The sequence below is a fragment of the Heteronotia binoei genome, chromosome 14 (genome assembly GCF_032191835.1).
Source record: "Heteronotia binoei isolate CCM8104 ecotype False Entrance Well chromosome 14, APGP_CSIRO_Hbin_v1, whole genome shotgun sequence".
NCBI lineage: Eukaryota > Metazoa > Chordata > Lepidosauria > Squamata > Gekkonidae > Heteronotia > Heteronotia binoei.
Window position 1 is genome coordinate 47554311 of NC_083236.1, and position 21365 is coordinate 47575675.

Genomic DNA, 21365 nt, shown 5'->3' on the forward strand with positions numbered 1-21365 from the left:
TAGATGACTACTTTCCTGCTGACGTTCCTGCTATGATACTTCAAGCATTGTTTTATTTTTTAGCTTTTCTTACAGTGTGGAACAATTCATAATGTTCAAACCTACAGTCATTTTGCTAGTCCAGTTAATAATAGACATGAAACACACACACACAAATACCACAATCACATACTATTTTCCTTATCAAAAGTAATTTCTTTTTAAAAATATATATATTTTTATTTCCAACAATTAAACAAATCAACACTAGTACAATTAAAATAAATGACCAACACTGGTTCCAACCTGTAATCTGTTATTTGACTGGACTGCTTAACTAAGTGCTCGGCTTTCGTAGGAACACCACAGGAAACACTTCCCAGCTGTACTACTGTTATGTGAATGGCTAAGTCTTCAGAAACACCAGTGGCCTGCATCCTACTGCACCACTAAGCAAAGTTCGAAGCCCTCCTCCTGTCTTACATTTGAGGAAAATTTTTAGATTGCAGCAACTTCTAACAGTTTAAGCCATGATCTGCTCAGTGTTTCTAGACATACTGTAGACTGATTCCATTCACAATGAAATCCTAGCCAGAGATATATCCATTTAAGTTCAATGAAGTCAACAGGTTTAAAAGGGAGTAAATCTGCTTAGGACTGCAGTATCAAATACCAAACTCTGGCTAAGTAACTGTATATTTAGTTTGAGGGGGACTTTTGAGTTGACAAGTTGTGGCCTGAGAGTTTGCAGGGAAAGTATGGCCTTGATCTGTGGATTTAGATATTAACAGATTGGGGGGGGGGGCACATTTTGCTTTTAGTCACACACACACTATCTATATCTAAAATATGAAAACTAGGGGGGAAAGCACACATACCCACCTTAATGGAATTATTTACAAGAAATGTCAAACATAGTACTAAAAGTACATGGAGGACAAGCTTCCCAAGCCTGCTACAGAAGCCACCCGTTTTCAGGTTATTCTGGAAAATGTAAGCAATTAATACTTTAGTGTTCAAATATATCTAGCACACACACATGCTTGATCTTAGCCAAAAGGCCAAGAAACGATAAATATATCTAGCAAAAGATAAAAAGACATCATCTGCTATTAATACTTTATCCAATTTTTAACTTTTTAAAATCCACATTACTGTTGGGACTAACACACTATTGACGGTTAAGGAGACATTCCAGGTTCACTTTCAGATTAGCGAGGGATTGATAGGTTTGGTTCAGTTTATTATTACAGTCATTGACCAGAACATTTTAGTCATCTAGAACAACCTTAAAAGTACCTTATAAAAAGTTCCACAAAGAATCTGCATGTTAAAATTTGATGACTTGAGGGTCCCCTGCGCAAACACCAGTCGTTTCCGACTCTGGGGTGACATTGCTTTCACAATGTTTTCATGGCAGACTTTTTTAAGGGGTAGTTTGCCCTTGCCTTCCCCAGTCGTCTACACTTTCCCCAAAGCAAGCTGGGTACTCATTTTACCAACCTCAGAAGGATGGTTATAATAGTAAAAAAGAATTTTAAAGATTATTATTTAACTCTTTAAACCATTTTAAAAAGTCATTTGTTAAAAGATTTACAGTTTGGTCTATTTGTCTCGTTTTTTGTGTTCTTTATAAACCTGGGAACAGAGCCTAGTCACCTGTCTTGTTGTTTGGTGGTTCCTATCCGACAGAAGATAATCTAATCTGAGTTTATTTGATCTGCCAGGGAACCTTTCCAACAACGGGCTGATAATTTCCCTTCGGCTCGCTGTATGAAAAGAACAGTTAAAAAAATACATGCTCCAGAGAATCTATTTCGGGCTGGGAACAGGAACAGAGACTAAGTACATAAGGAGTCCCTTTATGATAGGTTTGAAGAGAGAAACCAATGAAGCTTTGAAAACCCCAACTCTTTGGCAGTAACTAACACTGCCCTGTACATGAGAGGAAGGGGGAGGGAGAAACCTATGAAAACGGAAGGCAGAAATCTTGAAGGCCTCATGAATGTGAGAGCAGAAGCTCGCATGGGATGAGCCTAAACAAAATGGAGGAGGCTTCAAAGGGCAATTAGGAACCCTGTTGTGATAAGAGGCATATAGATCCCCTGATTAGGATATCTAGTTTCCAAATTCAGCATGATGTTATTCCCAGAGAGATGGGGGTGGGAGTGACTTGCCTTGTCTGGACTGCGGTCCTTCCCAAACCAACAGAGATTGCAGTTCGGGTCTACCTGCTACTGCATCCTTGGTGTGTTAGCCCTACAAACAGCACTGGCTAAGCTCTGTCTTTGCAAGCTACCAACATTCCTTGTCTGGCCTGAGTGCTCTCCAAGGTACTGAACTGAATGGTATCTTCCCAGGGCCAATTTTCATGGCACCTTTTGACACAAGAGTCCCATTATTACGTTGTACATGCATGCATTTAAGTTCTGACACTGACACACAATGAAAGCAGAAGGCTGCGCCAGCTATACATAAAGTACTGCAAGCAAAGTATGTGTTGTCATTTATATGCTTTCCCTACAATTCATAAATCTCCATTTACAAAAAAGTAATGTGCTAATTCTTTGTCTTTAAGAAAGACATGATCTTAGCCCTGACCTGGATAGCTCAGGCAAGCATGATCTCTTCTGATCTCGGAAGCTAAGCAGGGTCGACTCTGGCAAGTACTTGGATGGGAGACCTCCTTGGAACACCAGAGCCAGGAGGCAGGGGGCAGGCTTTATTTAACCACCTCTCTGAATATCCTCCATGCCCCCAGTAGGGGTCAGTCACCAGAGGTCATCATGACTTCTAGGTGCACACAAACATGTGCACACATAAAAAATACAAAAGGAAAGGAAAGAAAGAAGAGGGAAACACTGTTGAATCAGGGTCATCCTTCTGGTATCAAGTTGCCACACAAGGAATAATTAATCGTATGTGAAATGGATTAGATCAGAAGGATTTTTATTAAGGATAAAGTTTTTCTTACACTGATAGTCATGCTGTCTTCAGATGTATTAGCTTGTGTTGCCCCTTCTCTCCCCCCCTCCCTATTTGACAACCCCAGCCCAACTGCATCATTTTGTTTTACTTGGAACCCTTGCTTTTAGGTTCAAACATCATCATATCTTGTAATCCGTTTGCTCACTGACTGATTTTGACTGATATTGTTGCAATCATCTTACTGACTGATAAGTTCTTATCATACTTATGATTCCAGTGAGAAAGGCAGACTATAAATGAAAACAGTAACAACAATAATTATCTTTCCCAGGCTATATTATTATTATTTCTGTCATCACTTCCCTAGCATCTGATGGGTTGGATCCAGCAGTAATTTTTCACCACTGTAAGGGGCAGACAATTTCTACCAGTTCTTGCTCCCCGCTGCAGACTGCCCCCCATGTTTGCCCCACATGCTGTTCCTGAGGGTCTCCTGACCCCCAAGAGCCTTTCATAAAAGAGAATTACTACTGAATCTAACCTGATGTTTGGCACAGAAAAAAAAAAGAGAGGTTTCAGAACTCACTACTTTCTAGGCAAAGGGAAGATGGGACTAAAGTAAAATATTGTAAGTGAGCATGGCTCCATACAACAAATTACAAACTGGGTGCACTTCATCTCCTGTTTGTCTTCCACATTTAAAATAAATAAATCTCATACCTGAAGTCTTCTTGCTAACAAGGTAGACATATTAAAGCTTATACACAATGATCCTGCTATCATGGTATTGAAGAACTGTAGGAAGCAGACAAGCAGTAAACTAGTCACTTGTATTATATAGAGCCAGGTCACCTGCAAAAATAATGACAACAAATTACACGTGCATGAGCCTGAAACAAACATTAATTACTTCTACAAAACACAGTCAATAGAGAATGTTGGAACTGCTGTTTGAAAGCGAAGCATCTAACTTCTTCATTCTGATCTCATTAGCCCAAAGCAAAAGAGAAGGCAGGCTGCTCAATAGAAGATTAACACTTACCCACAGAAATGTGAGTGTGTGCGCATATGTATATACCTATATAATTAGCAGCCCAAAACCAAAATTGTCTAGATCAGGGGGTCCCCAACCCCCGGTCCGTGGCCTGTTAGCAACCGGGTCGTGAGTTGTATAATTATTTCATTATATGTTACAATATAGTAGTAATAATAATAAGACAACAACATTGGATTTATATCCTGCCCTCCACTCCAAATTTCAGTCAGTGGCTCACAATCTCTTTTACCTTCCTCTCCCACAACAGACACCCTGTGAGGTGGGTGGGGCTGAGAAACAGCAGCTGCCCTTTCAAAGACAGCTCTGCAAGAGCTATAGCTGACCCAAGACCATTCCATTAGTTGCAAGAGGAGGAGTTGGGAATCAAGCCCAGTTCTCCCAGATAAGAGTCCACACACCAGACTAATAGAAATAAAGTGCACAATTGTATCATCCCGAAACCATCGCCCCCTCCCTCCCCCCTGGGCCGTGGAAAAATGGTCTTCCACGAACTGGTCCCTGGTGCCATAAAGGTTGGGGACCGCTGGTCTAAATGATTTTTTGGTCCACTATGCCTGTTCAGTGCAGTGAATTTTATGTTACCATGAAACCTCAAATGCTAGTTAATTAAAAATATGAAACAATAGGATATAGACTCTTTAAAATATTTATATAACTAGCCTGCTTTGCATCCTGTCCTGTATTATTTGACTATTATTCTTAGAAAGACAGTAGGGGTTTTTTTGTTGTTGAAAACTTCAAATTATACTCAACAGCTATGATGTAGCATTCAATCAAGCATACTTAAACACGACAGTTTTCTATTGTTACAATTTAATTTAAAACAGGTGTATGCAACAGGTGTATGCAACAATATCAAGCATACCATATCCAGTTATGAGCTCACCTTTCCCCTAGAAAGAAAGTCAAGAGAGTCAAGTGTGAACAAAACCAGTGCCTGGATCAACAGCATAAACTGATTAAACTGCCAAGCCAAACTGAAGAGAAAGGTTGATATAAATATTACCAGAAGTGTCAGCCTCTGGGAAAAAAGAAGAAGAAGAAGAAACAACGGCTCAGTGAGAGACAGGAGAAAAAAGCATGGCAGGACAGAAACGACCAATCACTGCTTTCAGTTCTGCCTAGGCAAAGTTACACCCTTTGAAGCCCAATGACTTCACTAGATTTAGAAGGATGTAACTGCTTAGGAATGTGCTGTCAAAGTACCAGTCGATCACCATTCAATATCACTTAAATATTTATGCAGCAGGTAACTCTCCGACTCTGATCCAGCACAGCATGAAGAGAAGCCTGTTCTCTCTCTCTCTTTTTAAAATGGAAATTCCCGCCAGCTGTTTGGCAGGGAAAGGGAAAGAGAGGGAGACAAAATCAAGCCTCTCTCCATTTCTCGGCAAGACTGTGGATCTTAAAAAGGGCTCTTTAGACACAATTTTTTGCTGGGTTGGATTTGGGAAGCATGCGCTCAGCACCCATTTGAGCATAAAATTCCCAGTCCGTCCAGGATGACATACATGGAAGCTTGTTTTTACACATGCATGGTTTCAACGCCCTGACCTCGATAGCCCAGACCAGCCCAACCCTGTCAGATCCTGGAAACTAAGTAAGGTCAGCCCTGGTTAGTATTTGGATAGGAGACTGCCAAGGAAGTCTGGGGTCATTACGCAGAGGCAGGCAATGGCAAACCACCTCTGAACTTCTCTTGCCTTAAAAACCCGATGGGGTTGCTGTAAGTCAAACTTTGACTTGACAGCACTTTCTACCGCCACCGTGGTTTCAAACTTGACTGTAGTCCTAAAACAGCACGTTTAACTATGGGAGAACATAAAATAATTATTTTAATAGGTCATGCATCCAGTATCTCCTTTTTAAATGACAGCTTTGCACAGACTATCTTTAACATTTAAACATATTTAGAATCAAACTAGATCAGAAACAAAATGTTCCAAGTTAAAAAAAAACAACTCACTTCATGAGCAGGCCGTAAATGAGGTCTGAAGAGGAATGTAATTGCTGCTACTTGAACGGCAAAGACTGGCAGTGCCCAGTTCTCTCTTAATGCAATGCTGAATTCTACCCGGGTGGCATCTAATCTGCAGAAAACAGCAGCAAAAGTTTCAAGTAAGCACCAAAGATGGAAAAACTCAAAACTTCAAAGGTTAAGTGCTTTCAAATAAAGAGGAAACATTTTAGATTAACTTGACTAATGAATTGTAGTTTGTTTGTTTTTTTCAAATCAGATTTTAACTAGAGATAATTTATGTGAAAGGGAAATCAGTACAGAAAGCATTACTATAGACAGTCTAAATTAAGAACAAAATGCTCATGGTGGCTTTCAAAATGTTAAAGTCTTCCAACAGTCCAAAAAGATTCGATTGTTGGCCTGTGCAATTTTGTTTGGCCCCCAAATATGTGACTATATTGAGCTTTCCCTAAATTATCATCCAGTAGTGAAATACTGTAACAGTTGTTTTAATTAATTGATTAAAATCTAGTAACTGGTAGGTTATTGACTGTGTTATGTCTATATTCTACACGCTGCCTAGAACTCTAATGGCATTAAATAAACGTTTAGCAGCAGTAACATTCCTGTAATTGGCTGACAGCTCTTACTGTTAACATTTCTGCAGAATGGAAAATGGTTTCCCTTTAGGATGATCTAACTCTGAGGGCCTCAAGCTAGATCACGCTTTTCCAAACAAGTGAAGTGAGCTTTCTGAATTTCACACAAAGTATCTTGATTTGTTCTAATAAATTGTACTCCCTCCACAAAGTTTCCACCACACATACACACATTCCTCATAAGGCAACATATGAAGCTGCCTTATCCTAAAACAGACTATTGGTCTATCAAGGGCAGTATTATCTACTCTGACTGATAGTGGCTCTACAGACTCTAAGGAAGAGGTCTTTTGCATCACCTGATCCTGTTTTTAACTGGAGATGCCAGGGATTGAACCTGGGACCTTCTGCATGTAAAGCAGATGCTCAACCTACAGCCCCACCCAAGTCACACCTTCCACTCTGTGGCTGACTGAATTAGATGTAAATATAGAGAGATGAAGCTCAGGTATGGGACAGTCTTAAAGCAAATATACCTGTGTGCTTTCTAATCTACCTCTAAAAGATTTAAAATCTTACTTCCTATAACACGGCGGTGGGGGGGGGGGGGAATGAGACACAGTACTTTTTGAAAAATTACAAAATTAACCTCACCTGTTTACAACATACCAGAAGGCAGCTAATACACCTGAAAGCCAAGTTCCACTAAGAAGCCAGCTGGTTACATAGATAGCAACAACATGAACTGTCTGAAGGCCAAATAATGTGTAGATGTAAAAGTAAATAGGCTCTAAAAATTTCTGTAAAGCAAGGATATATTGAGAGAATTTAATATGCATTGTCTGCTTTAGCATGAAATCATCTGTTCATAACAGGGGTCTGCGCCCTACGGCTCTAGAGCCAAATGTGGCTCAGCAAGAAACCAAATATGGCTCTTTAAAAACAAAAAAATTAAATCTTTAATTCAAGGTATTGTGGAGGAGCAGGTGGGATGTTAGATTAACCACTATGCGAAGGGAATGGCAGGCAATGATTTTTAGGGCTTCTCAGAGGAAGCAAGAAAACAGAGCTGATCCAGGTGGGACCCATGCACAGATTTATGCCACACACTATAAAAACTGTATAGTTGCTACTTATAAGATCTCTTGTAGGCCGCTTCTTAACAACAGACTTGCAAAAACCAGTGTCTGCGATAAAAAAAACTTTAATCGACCCATGAATGAGCAATCATTTTAACCTGTGTATTGTCTGTTATGCAAATAGGCTTTCTTCTCCTATTGGCTGTTTGTTAATTTCTTGCTCTGAATTTGGACACTGTTTGGTTCTTTAGTTGCAAAAGAGCCAAATTTATAGTTCATAAGAATGCTAACCCTTTTGGTTAATACTCATAATTGCATATGTAAGACAAGAAATTTGTCATTAGTAAAATGGAAAGGGGGAAAAGAGTTCCACTTAGATGTGCCAGAAAGGATGGGAAGGACAGGGGAAGAGAAAAAAATTCTACTTAAACCCGTAGGTTTGAGCTGCTGGTAATGGCAAAAGGCATACTAGCTATGTACCTGTTTTGCCTAATGGGAAAGCACCAGCTCATACAACTGCCATCTCCATATTCCTTTAGCTAAGTTGTCTTCTGATCTTGCGAAGGCACTGAGGTGGGGGTGCTGTGTGTGTGTGAAGCTGGTGGCTAGATCAGCTCAGTGTTGTAGCCAGCCTTCCATTCTATTTTATTTATTTATTATTAGATTTATATCTCGCCCTCCCCCGACAGGCTCAGGGTGACTAACAACAGTTTAAAAACATTAGCGATTTACAAACATATTAAAATTAAATACATAAAAAACATTTCCATACATATTAAAAATCCAAGATGGCAAGCTTCTGATTTCCATTATATGAGTTTAGTGGGACTGTCAGTGCTGAAGGTAATAGCCACTTCCCCCTAACCATTAAAGGCGAGCTTGAATAGTTCCGTCTTAAAGGCCCTGCGGAACTGTGGCAGGTCCTGCAGGCTCCTGATGTTTTCGGGGAGGGCATTCCACAAAGTGGGGGCTATTACTGAGAACGCTCTGGCTCTAGTGCTGGTCAATTGAGCTTCTTTCGGTCCAGGGATCTTAAGGAGTACCCATGCCTTAAGAATTCTAATGCAGAACATATGCTTAGACACAGGATGTTAATTCTTCTTGAGCGGAAATTCAAAAATAGCGGCTATCTACAGGCTGTTTCATTAAATTTACTACCTATTTTGTGGCATAAGAGGTGCAGTTTTAAAACACAAGTTTAGGTACTTTGATATATTTCTGCCTTGCCTGTCTATTGCTAGGATATTCAAAATGGCTGAATTTTTTTTTTAAAAACCCTAATAACTAAAACAGCACATCACACGAATAAAGTGAAAATACAATATACACCTAAGGAGCCAGAGCAGGAGAAAAATGGCTGGTAGTCTTAATCCATCAGCTTTTTCATATGAACACGAATACAGTCAAACATACTTGAGTATGAATATCTCCTGCGTATGTTTGCCTTTGATAGCTACTGGGAAAATATGGATTTTAAAGAACTAGAAACAGGACTAGTTTATGACAAATAATCCTGAAGGGGGTTTTTTTTAATCACTGTTCTTTTGTCATTAACACGTAATTGAATACTTACCTTAATATGAAAAGTCCTGTACAGAATACTGAGAAATACTTCCTGGTAAACATTCATTCTTTCAAGTATATTAATTGTTCTCATGGACTCAGTTTTATTGTCGTATATCAAGCTATGCAAACCTGTGTGGGAAGGAAGGAGTAAGATTCAGACAGGCCGACTTTTAAAAAAGTTTTAAAAATAGTACTTAGGAGACATCTGCAAACCCAGCACTATTTGGCATAAAACTGAAAGTGATATGATCACATTGGGGCAGTGGTATAGGATTCATAAAAAAACTCCTGAAATGATGACATTACCACAAGGTTTGCACTGGTAATGATGTTACACATTAGCGGGACACTGAAGCTCCCCAAATTTTCCTGAGTAGCTGGCGATACTTCCTGTAACTTTCTGGACCTCTGAGAGGACCTCTATGTAATGCATATCTCCATAATACAACTTAAAACATTACAATGCTACTAAATCTTTCTAAGGTGGGTATTTCTGAGCTCTTTTTGCACTGCATGAAAAAGTCCCCTTTAGAAGCTGCAAGTGCTACTTTGGAAAAATCAAGAGTGATCACTCAGTTCAGATGTGCAGCTAATCCATATTACTTTATTTATAGTCTGCCATGTTTCCAGGGCTAGAGTAGATTCTGAAAATATTAACCTCTTTCCCAGTAAAGATGCATATACAAATTTAGGAAATCTTCAGAGAATAAACCATTTTGCAGTACTAATTCTGGGACAAATTCTTGCTCTTCTAGCGACATGTGTGAATCTCTTGTGAACTGCCATTCCACAAAGAGTGTTTTAGGGATCCTACAGACAAATCCAAAGTAGAGCTACACTTTTGTAAGTTCAATGAATTCAGTGGGCATAGAAGGGAGTAACTCTGTTTATGAACATATGAAGCTGCCTTATACTGAATCAGACCCTCGGTCCATTGAGATCAGTATTGTCCACTCAGACTGGCAGTGGCTCTCCAGGGTCTCAAGCTGAGGTTTTTCCTGGACCCTTTTTAGTTGGAGATGCCAGGGATTGAACCTGGGACCTTCTGCTCACCAAGCAGATGCTCTACCACTGCGCCACCAACTCCTGACCCTTGTTTAGGACTGTTCTGTGAAATCTTCGAACAATGGAAAGTATTAGCTTAAGACAGCTGCATGATTCCACTGCTTTTAAGAAGTAGGATGGCATCCTATATGGCGAAAACATCCACAGATGTATCAGGTCCTCATATATTCTGTAAAAATGATTTTCTTTCCTGGGATTTATACTATTGAGTGTGTCGCAACACAAAACTCTACATGCTCTGTAAGCCACCCTGAGCCTGCCTCGGTATAAATAAAAATTTACTTACTTACTTACATTAAACAGAAGATGGTGGGCGGATGGTAATCCAGCACTACTTGACAGTGAGAATCCAGCCCTCTCCTTAAAACACAAGAGCTGTGCTTTTGAAAGCCAATGCTCTTCATGCAATTTAGGAAATAAAATAGTTTCAAAACATTATTACGATACCTGTCTGAATGGATGGAGCCTGTACCATTTGCTTGTAATAGGAGTAATACAGGCCACATTCTGTTCTGAAGGATATTTCCCGCTCCATCTCCTGTAAGGAAACATGCCAGTTAAAAAGAGGAGAAGAGATTGAATTTATACCCCGTCATTCACTATCTGAAGGGGTCTCAGAGTGACTTACAATCTCCTTTCCCTTTCCCTCCTCACAACAGACACCCTGTGAGGTAGGTGAAGCTGAGAGAGCTCTTCAAGAACTGCTCTTGAGAGGAACAGCTCTGTGAGATTTTCAAATCCAAATCCAAATCTATAACAACTGTGCTTTTTTGGCTCAGAATAGTGATCAGGTGAAATGAATTATTAAATAAAGGGTTCAAGACATAGAGCATCAACAAGATTAAATGAAATCACCAAACTTTATGGCCCAATACCTTAGCCAATTATATTCCTTCCTATAGGAGAGCATTTACCTTGGCTAGATGTGTGGCTTTGCCCTTAACGGTACTAGAAGGGAGATACAAAAAGATCCCATATGCAGAAAGAATTTGCCCCTCCTCTATAGGTGAAGTGGAATCACTGGGACCTGACTTCATCTGCTGTTCTTTCTATGAAGAACTACAGGATAAGATTATTTCTCCCCAGTTTTTGCAGATAAGGCCTGCCTGGAGAAACTTCTTATAGATGAGAACCCAATTGCTTCCAAGAAAATAGCCAAGTTTTGTCTTCATGGGATAGGACTCCGTAGAAAGTAAGAGAGCCATTCATATGTAGGGGTATACCCTTCTACTCCTTTTGCTATGATTTTAATGGTTTTAATTATTTTAGTGTATATTTTAAATGGTATATACTATTCTTTATATCCTACATTTTGGAATTTAATGGGGCTTTTGTTTTATTTGGGATTGCTGCAATTATATGTAAATGGTTGTTAATGCTCATTAACTGTAAATAAACCTCATATAAAACAAGTATATTGATACAGACACTGATACAGAAACTAGTCACTGGGTCACCTCATTGCATTTCATTTTGGATTACCAATATGTCTAGCATGGTTAACAGCCAGTGTGGTGCAGGGCTTGTAAAACTAGGATCTGAGAGATTTAGGTTCAAATCCCCACTCTGCCATAGAAGTTTGCTGGCCACTTCTGGCCAGTCATCGTCTTTCTCTCAGATTAATCTACCTCACATGGTTGTCATGAAGATAAATGCAGAAAGAAGGAAGAATTATGTTGTAAACCGAATGATGCTATTGTTTCAGTCTGAGACAGCACTGAACACATTAGTGCATCTGACTGTAGCCCTGTTTACATGCTATAGAAAACACATGGGTGTCCTGTATGCACCTGCATATACTTGTTTGTAAGAAAGAGCCAATGTGCATTCACTTTACAAATGGAACCTGTACCTTGATAAAGATGGGGTTTAAATCATATGTTCAGCGGTATACGTGTTGAATGTAAAATGAGAAGTATTCAATACATGTATAAAGAAAAATGCAAGTGTACATTGTGTATCTATGTTCCCTGTAACTTGTAAACTGCACTTATGACCACAGCGGCGTTAGACAAAGACCTGTTCTTGAGTATGCCCTGCTGCCCAATTTAAAACTGGTAATGGGTTCATCTTTAAAAGAAGATGTTCGCTCAAATATAAAAGGACACACAAAACTGAATAAAAATACCAGCTCCATTCTCCATGCAATTCTTCAACACTTTTAAAAAGTCATTTATGCTAGCAACCATTGCTTTATCATTATTATGCTATTTACAGATCTCCCATTTTGGAACAGAGTAATTGCTCGAACAGATTTTTAAAAAAAATATATGTGGAGTTATCTGGTCAAAAACTCACCATACAAACCAAAATTAAGTAAAGCAAGGAAAGAAAGACTGACACATTGTTTGCACCAAAACCCTCCTAAATGTTATGTCCTAAGCATGCTTTTTTTTTTTTTTTTTTTTTTTTTTTTCCCAATATCTTGAGTTTATTTCCATATCATAACTTTTCCATAACCAATATCCAAACACTCCAAATACAAAGTTATTAACACATACTCATTACACCTAAAAAACAAATATATTTACGTATACATATATATGTACAACCTATTCTTCTCCCGTCAATATTTGTCTCCTGTTCTTACTTCTCTAGGAGAGGCTGAATGTATTCTTATACATAATCTTAACTTCTTTTATCCCGGGATCATATTTATATTACCAATTGATTGCATTGTGTAAGTATCCTCCTTACTTCTTTTGTAACCAACTATAGAATTTTCCCCATTTATCCATTGCTTCCTCTTTGGGTGTTCCTTTTAACATTTTAGACAGAATGTCCATCTCTGCCGCCTGCAGAATTTTATCAATCACTTCCCCTAATTCTGGAGACCTTTTTTCCTTCCAATGACTTGCATAAACAATTCTTGCCGCCGTCAAAACATATATTATCAGATATTCATCCTTTTGTGGGATTTCCTTCCTTACCATAGAGAGTAACATAATCTCCGGTTTGAACTGCCAATTTATCTTTAATATTGCTTTCACCATTTCATGAATTTTAATCCAAAAACTTTTTGCCACTTTACATGTCCACCACATGTGAAAATAGGAACCTGCCATGGTCCCGCATTTCCAACATTTTAGAGATGCATTCGAATTTATCTTGTTTATTTGAATGGGGGTGATATGCCACCTATGGAATAATTTGAAACAGTTTTCTCTAAAGTTAATTGGCTTGATAATTTTATAATTCATTTTCCAATATGCTGACCATGTTTCTAAGTCTACATTTTTAGATAAATTTTTGGACCATTTCAACATCACTTCCTTAACTACTTCATCTTCTAATTTTATCGTCATCATGTAATTATAAATTTTTTTTATTGTTTTCTCCACGTTGTTTACAAGGAGTTTGTCAAAATCAAAATTAGGTTTTGTGAATCCAGTCATTTTATCCTTATTAAATTTTGTTAAAATCAGAGTCATAGTCCACCAGTCTATTTTTATGTCTTCCCTTTCCATTGTCTCTTTAGTATTAAGTCTGTCTTTTTCATCCAAAAGATCTTGATATCTTATTATATTTGAATAATCCCTTAATTGGGGTTGTATTGAAGCTTCACTAGGAGATATCCATCTTGGTACTCTATTGTATATTTTCTTTTTAAATTTCATCCAGACATTATTTATTCCTTTACGAATCAAATGATTAATAAAGTACTTTTGTGCTTTCTCTGCGTACCATAGATTAAAATGCCAACCTTTTTGCAGATCAAACCCTTCTATCGTTAATATTCTCTTGTTTTCAAGTCTGATCCAGTCACGTAACCAACTCACACCACACGCCACATGATAATTTTCCCAATCGGGCAAACCTAACCCTCCATTTTCTTTAGCATCCGTTAATATTTTCCATTTAACTCTCGGTTTTCTGTCTAACCAAATAAAATTTCTAATCATCTGCTCCAATTTTGTAATAAAAATTTTTTTGGCTGCAAAATTAACCATTTGGAACAAAAATAAAACCTTGGGTAAAACATACATCTTGACCACCGCTATTCTGCCCATAAATGAAAGTTGCAGGGTACGCCATTTTTTTAACTTAAGTTCTAATTCCTTTAAAAGGGGTTCATAGTTATATTCATATATCTTACTACATTTACTACTTAATATTATTCCTAGGTATCTTACTTTAGTTTCTCTTTTAAAACCTGTTCTCTCTTCTATCACACTACCTTCCAGACTCGAAATATTTTTTGTAATAATCTTAGACTTTTTATAATTCACCTTTAATCCTGCAACTTGTTCATATTGTTTTAATTCTTCCAATATTTCGTCAATTGACTCTAACGGGTCTTGTACAATTAAAACCATATCGTCAGCGTACGCCAGCACTTTATATATTTCATCCCTAATCTCTAAGCCTTTTATTTCATTATTATTTCTTAAAGATTCCAAAAAAACTTCTAAGGATAGCACAAATAATAAAGGAGAAAGTGGACATCCCTGCCTGGTGCCTTTCTTTAAATTAATTTCTTCTGTTAATTCTCCATTCACTATTATCCTAGCTCTTTGATCCTTGTAGATAGCTTTGACATTCTGAATAAAATTTTCTCCAAAATCCATCATCTTTAACTGACAAAACAAAAAATTCCAGTTTAAATTATCAAATGCCTTCTCCGCGTCTATAAAAAATAAAGCCAGCTGTTTCTTCCCAGAGATTTCATAATACTCCAGTACATTTAATATGGTTCTTAAGTTATAACTCATTTGCCGTTTTGGAAGAAATCCTGTCTGATCTGTGTGAATTACCTTATTTAGCACCTTCTTTAGTCTGTTAGCCATAATGGCTGAATAGATCTTGTAGTCCACATTGAGTAACGAGATTGGTCTATAATCCCTAATCTCGTCTGACCCTTGGGCTGTTTTAGGAATAAGCACTATATTAGCCTGTCTCCATGACTCCAATATCTCAGCTTTCGACCAAACCTCTTCCAAGACATCTTTAAAATGATTAACTAAAATTTCTTTAAACGTAATGTAGTATTCCGCAGGTATACCATCTGGTCCTGCGGCTTTATTTTTTTTCAGATGGCTCCAGGCTTCTTCTATTTCATATGTTGTTATAGGACTATTCAGTCCTTCCTTTTGTTCTAGCGTTAATTTTGCCATTAATTTATTTGTCAAATAAACTTCTTGTTTGGTTTTATCCAACTCTTTTGCTTCATAAAGTTGTGTGTAATAATCCTTAACTATTGCCTTCATTCCCATTTGTGTGTACTGAGGATTTCCTTCTTTATCTCTCAACATTTTAATTATTTTATTATTCTGTTCTTTCCTAATTTTGTATGCGAGCCATCTTCCAGGTTTATTGGCATTCTCAAAGAAATTTTGCCTCGCAAAACGTATCTTTTTTTCCATTTCTTCCAGAAAAAGTAAGTGGATCTTATGTTGAAGTATTTTAATTTCATCCTTTATGTTTTGTATCTTGGGATTTTCTTTCATTCGTTTTTCTTTATCTCTTATTACCTCCATTATCTCATTTAACTTCTTATTTTCTTCCCTTTTCTTTTGTACATTAAATTTTGTTACTAAACCTCGAAAAAAAGCTTTACTGGTATCCCAGACCAACCTGGCTGACGAGTCTCCCCTTGTATTCCAATAAAAAAAATCTTTCATTTCTTCTTCTATATACTTTATAAATTTCTTATTGTTCATTAACGAGGGGTTCATTCTCCAACCCTGTCTCCTCCTATCTCCCTTAATACTTATCATGAGTGGGCTATGATCTGCAATTGTTCTGGGGTGAATTTCCACCTCTTCAACCTCTTTCATTAATGTGACTGACGCCCAACACATATCAATTCTAGACCACGAGGAATGTCTGTTGGAGTAAAATGTAAAGTCTTTCTTATCCGGATTTAGAGTTCTCCATACATCCACTAAGACAAGTTCATTTACCATGTGAAAAAATATATCTGGGAGGATTTTACACTTAACAAGTTTATTTTTCTTATTTTCTTTTTCGAACCCCTTATCTAATTTGGGGCAAGTCACTGCATTAAAATCACCTATTATACATACATTATCTGATGTATACTTGTTAACCCTTCGCTGTAAATCTTTATAGAAGTTTCCCTGCTTATTATTAGGTGCATATATATTAATAAGTAAAAATTTCTTTTGCCCTTTTACAATTTGGATGCCTTGATATCTCGCATCCTCATCTTCAAAAGCTAATTCCGCCTGAATATTTTCCTTTATATATGTCACCAAACCTCTTTTTTTTTTATCTTTTTCAGATGAGATTATGGCCTTACCAAGCCCCACTTTGGAAATCAGAGCTTCATCTTTTTTCTTTATGTGTGTTTCTTGAAGACAGATAATATCCGCCTTCATTCTTTTTAATTGTAAAAAAACTCTTTTCCTTTTCTGTGGGGAGTTGAGCCCATTAACATTTACCGATAGTATTTTTAGTTGAGAGGACATAATTGTATTTACCAATCCTTTGTATCTATTTGTTGTGTTCTTTTTTTCTTTTGTTGTCTAGTCTCTCTTGGCTGACTGAAGTGCCAGCTATCAGAAGTACCAAAAGATGAATTCTGAGTTCAATTAGTTTGACAGTCTAATTTTGACAGATGTTTTTATGTCAGTTGTAAAACTACTAAAAACACATACATGGAAGGGGAATCATTTTCATGTATTAAAAATCTGGAAAGAAAGAAACATTTGGGAATTGAATTTTTGGGAGAGCTGCACATGGAGGGGGCCTAATTAGCAAAAAAATGCCTCAAACGTGATTAATTTGTAAGCCTGGAACCAGCTGCATTCAACCAAACACCATACTTTACGAGCTGCACACTACTGTTCTACATCTGTTTCATACTAAGGTAACATCTGCTTTCCTCATTCACAAAACATTTCCAGCACTACAGCAATTCACAGTTTTTCTTGTGTCTCTTATCAATAGAGTGGACTTAGAAGAGGGTAACTCTGTTGAGGACTGTAGCCTCATGCTGAGGTTTGGTTTGTAATTGTTTTATTGCTGAGCTTTTATTTGTTATTGATTAGGCAAGACAAATGGGCTTAAATTGCAGGAAGGATAACATTCCGTTGGACATTAAGAGTGAAACTTCCTAATGGAAATAGAAGTTCAGTCGTGGAACCATTTACAGTATTTGGGAGTGAGGTAGAGGGTGTGTTCTCACTCACTGGATGTCTTCAAACACAGGCTGTGCAGCCCTCTGTTGGAGATGCCTCAGTTTTGGATTTCCAGCATTAAGAAGGGGTTGGACCAAATGGTCCCTAAGGCTCCTTCCACCTCTGTGTCCTATGTTGTGAGCTCCCTCGAGAACAAAGAAAGCAGGCCATACGTATATTCAAATAAATAAAAGTGTGATCTGTTTCTTCCATATCATTTTATCCACCTGCCAGAATTAAGTATGGGAATGAACTGGTTCAAGATCCAACATTTGGCATTAACTTGGGTTGGTTTGGAGCCCCTGAACCAATGTTTGGGGAAGATGCCTTCCTTGAACATTTACTGGAATTTTGTCTGGCTCGGTTTGGTTGTTTGGACCATTTAAACCTAACAGCTGAGTGACATGGTTATGAAGCTGACCTGCTAAGTTTAAATGGGTGCAAGCCATTTCAGCCTAAAGGCTGATGAGCACACCCACCCTGCTGTTAGGTTGAAATGGGTGTGAACCATTTAATCCTAACTGCAGGGCAGGTTTGCCCATCAGCTGTTACGTTTAAATGGCTGCGAACCATTAAACCCATCAATTTCACTCCCTTCTCCCCCTTGAAGACAGGGGAAGTAAAGGCGATCCCCCACTTTCTCCCAGCTGTGGAAAGTGGGAACCAAACTGGCCCGCCTGGGGCATTTTGGCTTGGATTGGGCGGGGGGGGGGTGCCCTAAACTGAACTGGAATTTTTAGGTGTGTCCATCCCTTGTCAGAAATCATACTTACAGAATAACATTGTATTGTAATAGGAATGATCCAGGACTGTGTGGACTGTCTGTTTGCTGCATGTTTTACTGCTGGGCCTTGAATTTCTCTGTCCTCCCAGCTTAATAGATTATTGGGCACCATCTGACATAGTGGCTGTTAGGCTTTTTAACATGAAATACTGGATTTTAAAACTGCAATGCTGATTTTATTATATTTTTAAATGTTGGAAGCCAAAGAATCATAAAGTTGGAAGGGACCTCCAGGGTCATCTAGTCAAACCCCTTGCACAATGCAGCAAATTCACAAATATCTCCCCCTAATTTCACAGGATCTTCATTGCTGTCAGATGGCCATCAACTTCTGTTTAAAAACCTCCAAGGAAGGAGAGCCCTGCTTGGCCAGGGAAGGAGTGAGATATTAGTTGAATGTATGTATGTATGAATGAATGAATGAATGAATGAATGAATGAATGTACTATCTTGCTCTCATTGCGCTGTTTCCTGCTTGAAGTGCCATCAAGTCGCAACCGACTGATAGTGACTTCATAGAGTTTTCAAGGCAACAGGTGAACAGAGGTGATTTGCCTTTGCCTGCCTCTGTGCAGCAACCCAGGACTTCCTTGGTGGTCTCCCACTCGAGTACCAACCAGAGCTGACTCTGCTTAGCTTCTGAGATCTGACAAGATCAGGCAAGACTGGGCTATCCAAGTCAGGGCTGTTTGCTGCTTAAGTGAAACCATTTTGTGCACTGTTTAACACAAAAGGTGGCCAAACTTGCTTAACGTAAGAGCCACATAGAATAAATGCTAGATGTTTGAGAGCCACAGACAAGACACAAACGCAAGGGGAGAAAGTGAGAAAGAAAGGTGGAAAGGAAAGATAGGAAGGAGGGAGGGAGGGAAAGAAAGCAATTTTTAACTTTAAATGTGTTCTCCCAGCTCCCCACGTTGGCTGGCTGGCAGAAGGGGTTTAAAGAGACAAACATCTTCACCAAGGTGGCCGATGGGGCAGTGGGGGCTTCAAAAGCCATATAATATGTGTGGAAGAGCCACAGTTGTGGCCACCCGTGGTTTAACATATCACGCTCAACACCTATGCTTTGTTTCAGATTTCCGTGATCTTAGTTTTATAATATTGCTCATTGTATTTCTTATTTTACACAGCATAATCCGCCTTTTGTCTCAAAGAGCAAGGCAAGCTAAACATAAGATAGTTCAAGAGCCTGACTTGCACTATGAATCTCAGCAATAAAGATGGATTATAAATAACACAACAACAATGCACCAATTAGAAATGTGAAGAATTCCAGTGCAATTTGTTTTTTGTGCTCCACCTCTGCTCTCCCACTCATTTGAAATGGGGGGAAATGGAAATTTTAGAAAACAACTGAAACACTGTCTTATGAAGCATTCTTTCAGAATTATGAAACATTTTAAACAATGTTTTAAAACAAAATTGTATCGCCAATTCATGCTTCTGTAAATCAATCCAAGATGGTATTAGCATTGCTACTGTGTCTGACTGGATTACCAAGCAAGAACTGTTTGTAGGACCTGATAGGTAAAAATACTTTTCAATCTACCCCCTACCTCAGATTCTTATAGTCTCTGCATCCTGAAAGAAACTGGCTTGAAAGAAACTGATAAAATCCACATGATCAGGGAACAAATCAGGGAATGAGCAGTTGGACATGCCTATATTTTCACTTGCTGCAACTACAAACTGCCTTATGTCTGGCCCTGCTGGTGAACCTCTTGATACCACTAGGATTTAGCCACTGTGCAACACAGAGTGTCGAACTGGATGGGCCACTGGCCTGATCCAACATGGCTTCAGTGTTCCCTCTAAGCTGAGTTAGTGTGAGCTAGCTCACAGTTTTTTTAGCCTATGGCTCATACACTTTTGTCTTAGCTCAGGACAGATGGCCCCAGAGCAAACTAATTTATTCAGTAGCTCACAAAGTAGAATTTTTTTGTTCACAAGACTCCACAGCTTAGAGGGAACATTGGGCTTCTCTTATGTTGTTATGTCTTCTGTTTCCTTCCTGTACCTGATCATCATTTTCAACATGCTTCTGCAGGCAGCTAAAAAACCCTTTTATCATGTACTCTTCTCACCTCTAAAACAAGACTTTTATCATGTACTCTTCCCACTTCTAAAACAAGTATAAAACATACAGAAAAGAGAAGAGGATGTACCAACGTATTTTTGAAAAATGTTAAGATGAACTATATAAAATAACCTGTCACAACTAATCTTCCGCTTCTGCTCAACATGAATGTCAATGTCTATTAAGAGTTTTGCCTTTCCAGACGAAGTTCACAACACATCTGCAGAGCTCAATAGCCTTGTGTGGGCCGCTGAAAGCATCACAACCCAGCGTTTGAGACACTTCAGGCAAGGCAAGGGCTTCTGAACTGCTATATCCTGTTCTGCTACAAAATACCATTTTGGTACAGCATTTGGGACAAACAGGGCATAGTTATTTGAGCCTATCCAGTACATTTTTAAATATTATGCTTACTTAATAAAAGCAAAACACACCAAAACCAGAAAGAGAAATAAAGGAAAATTGTCTTTGAAAGTGTAATCCAGTTAATTAAACAGCAAGTCATTTCAAGCATCAACATGAACACTCAACAGAAATATCCACGTTAAAATGTTCCAGGTTGCAAATGCATGCCTTCAACAAGCGTATCTAAAACATAAAGAAAGATCTGGCCAGTTAATATCACTGTCATGTCCTGATGAGGCCCAACCTAGCTAAGAGATCTATGACTGGATCACCCTATTTTCATCTTAACAAAAAGAAAAGCAACCGTGAGGAAGGGAGAGATACAGCTGAGGGCCACAGTACCAACAAGTAACCCCATACTTGTGCCACTTTTTGCTCAGTGAAAATCATGAAACTGCTGTTTGTTCCAGGGGAGTGCAAAGGACCCCAGTATGCTCATCCCTGCAGTGCAAGCAGAGCTTCAATGGGAAAAAAGCATACAGTGACAGGGCCGTATCTAGGGGGGGGGGGCAGAGGGGGGTGCTTGCCCCAGGTGCAGACAGAGAGGGGGCGCCAAATTGGGTACGGAGTGCATTGTATTCTATGGGACCATAAGACAGAATGGCTCATAAGGGGGAGTCATTTTTTAATTTTGCCCCCCACAACCCCCCCCCATGTAGATCCGGTCCTGTACAGTGAAAGTGTTAAACCAAACTAGCGGCCCATATTGCCACTTTTCACT

The 21365-nt window shown here is 38.6% G+C and overlaps 1 protein-coding gene across 1 annotated transcript in view; it reads right to left on the bottom strand.

Annotated features, from left to right (window-relative positions):
• DPY19L3 (dpy-19 like C-mannosyltransferase 3) overlaps window positions 1-21365 on the bottom strand; it is a 59438-nt gene that overhangs the window by 24842 nt on the left and 13231 nt on the right. Inside the window, exons 4-10 of the mRNA XM_060254390.1 lie at window positions 10681-10771; window positions 9176-9297; window positions 7178-7323; window positions 5931-6054; window positions 4851-4985; window positions 3628-3759; window positions 862-963 (exon numbers count right to left, since the gene is read on the bottom strand). Coding sequence (XP_060110373.1) covers window positions 862-963; window positions 3628-3759; window positions 4851-4985; window positions 5931-6054; window positions 7178-7323; window positions 9176-9297; window positions 10681-10771 — 852 coding nt within the window. The remainder of the gene's footprint in view (window positions 1-861; window positions 964-3627; window positions 3760-4850; window positions 4986-5930; window positions 6055-7177; window positions 7324-9175; window positions 9298-10680; window positions 10772-21365) is intronic.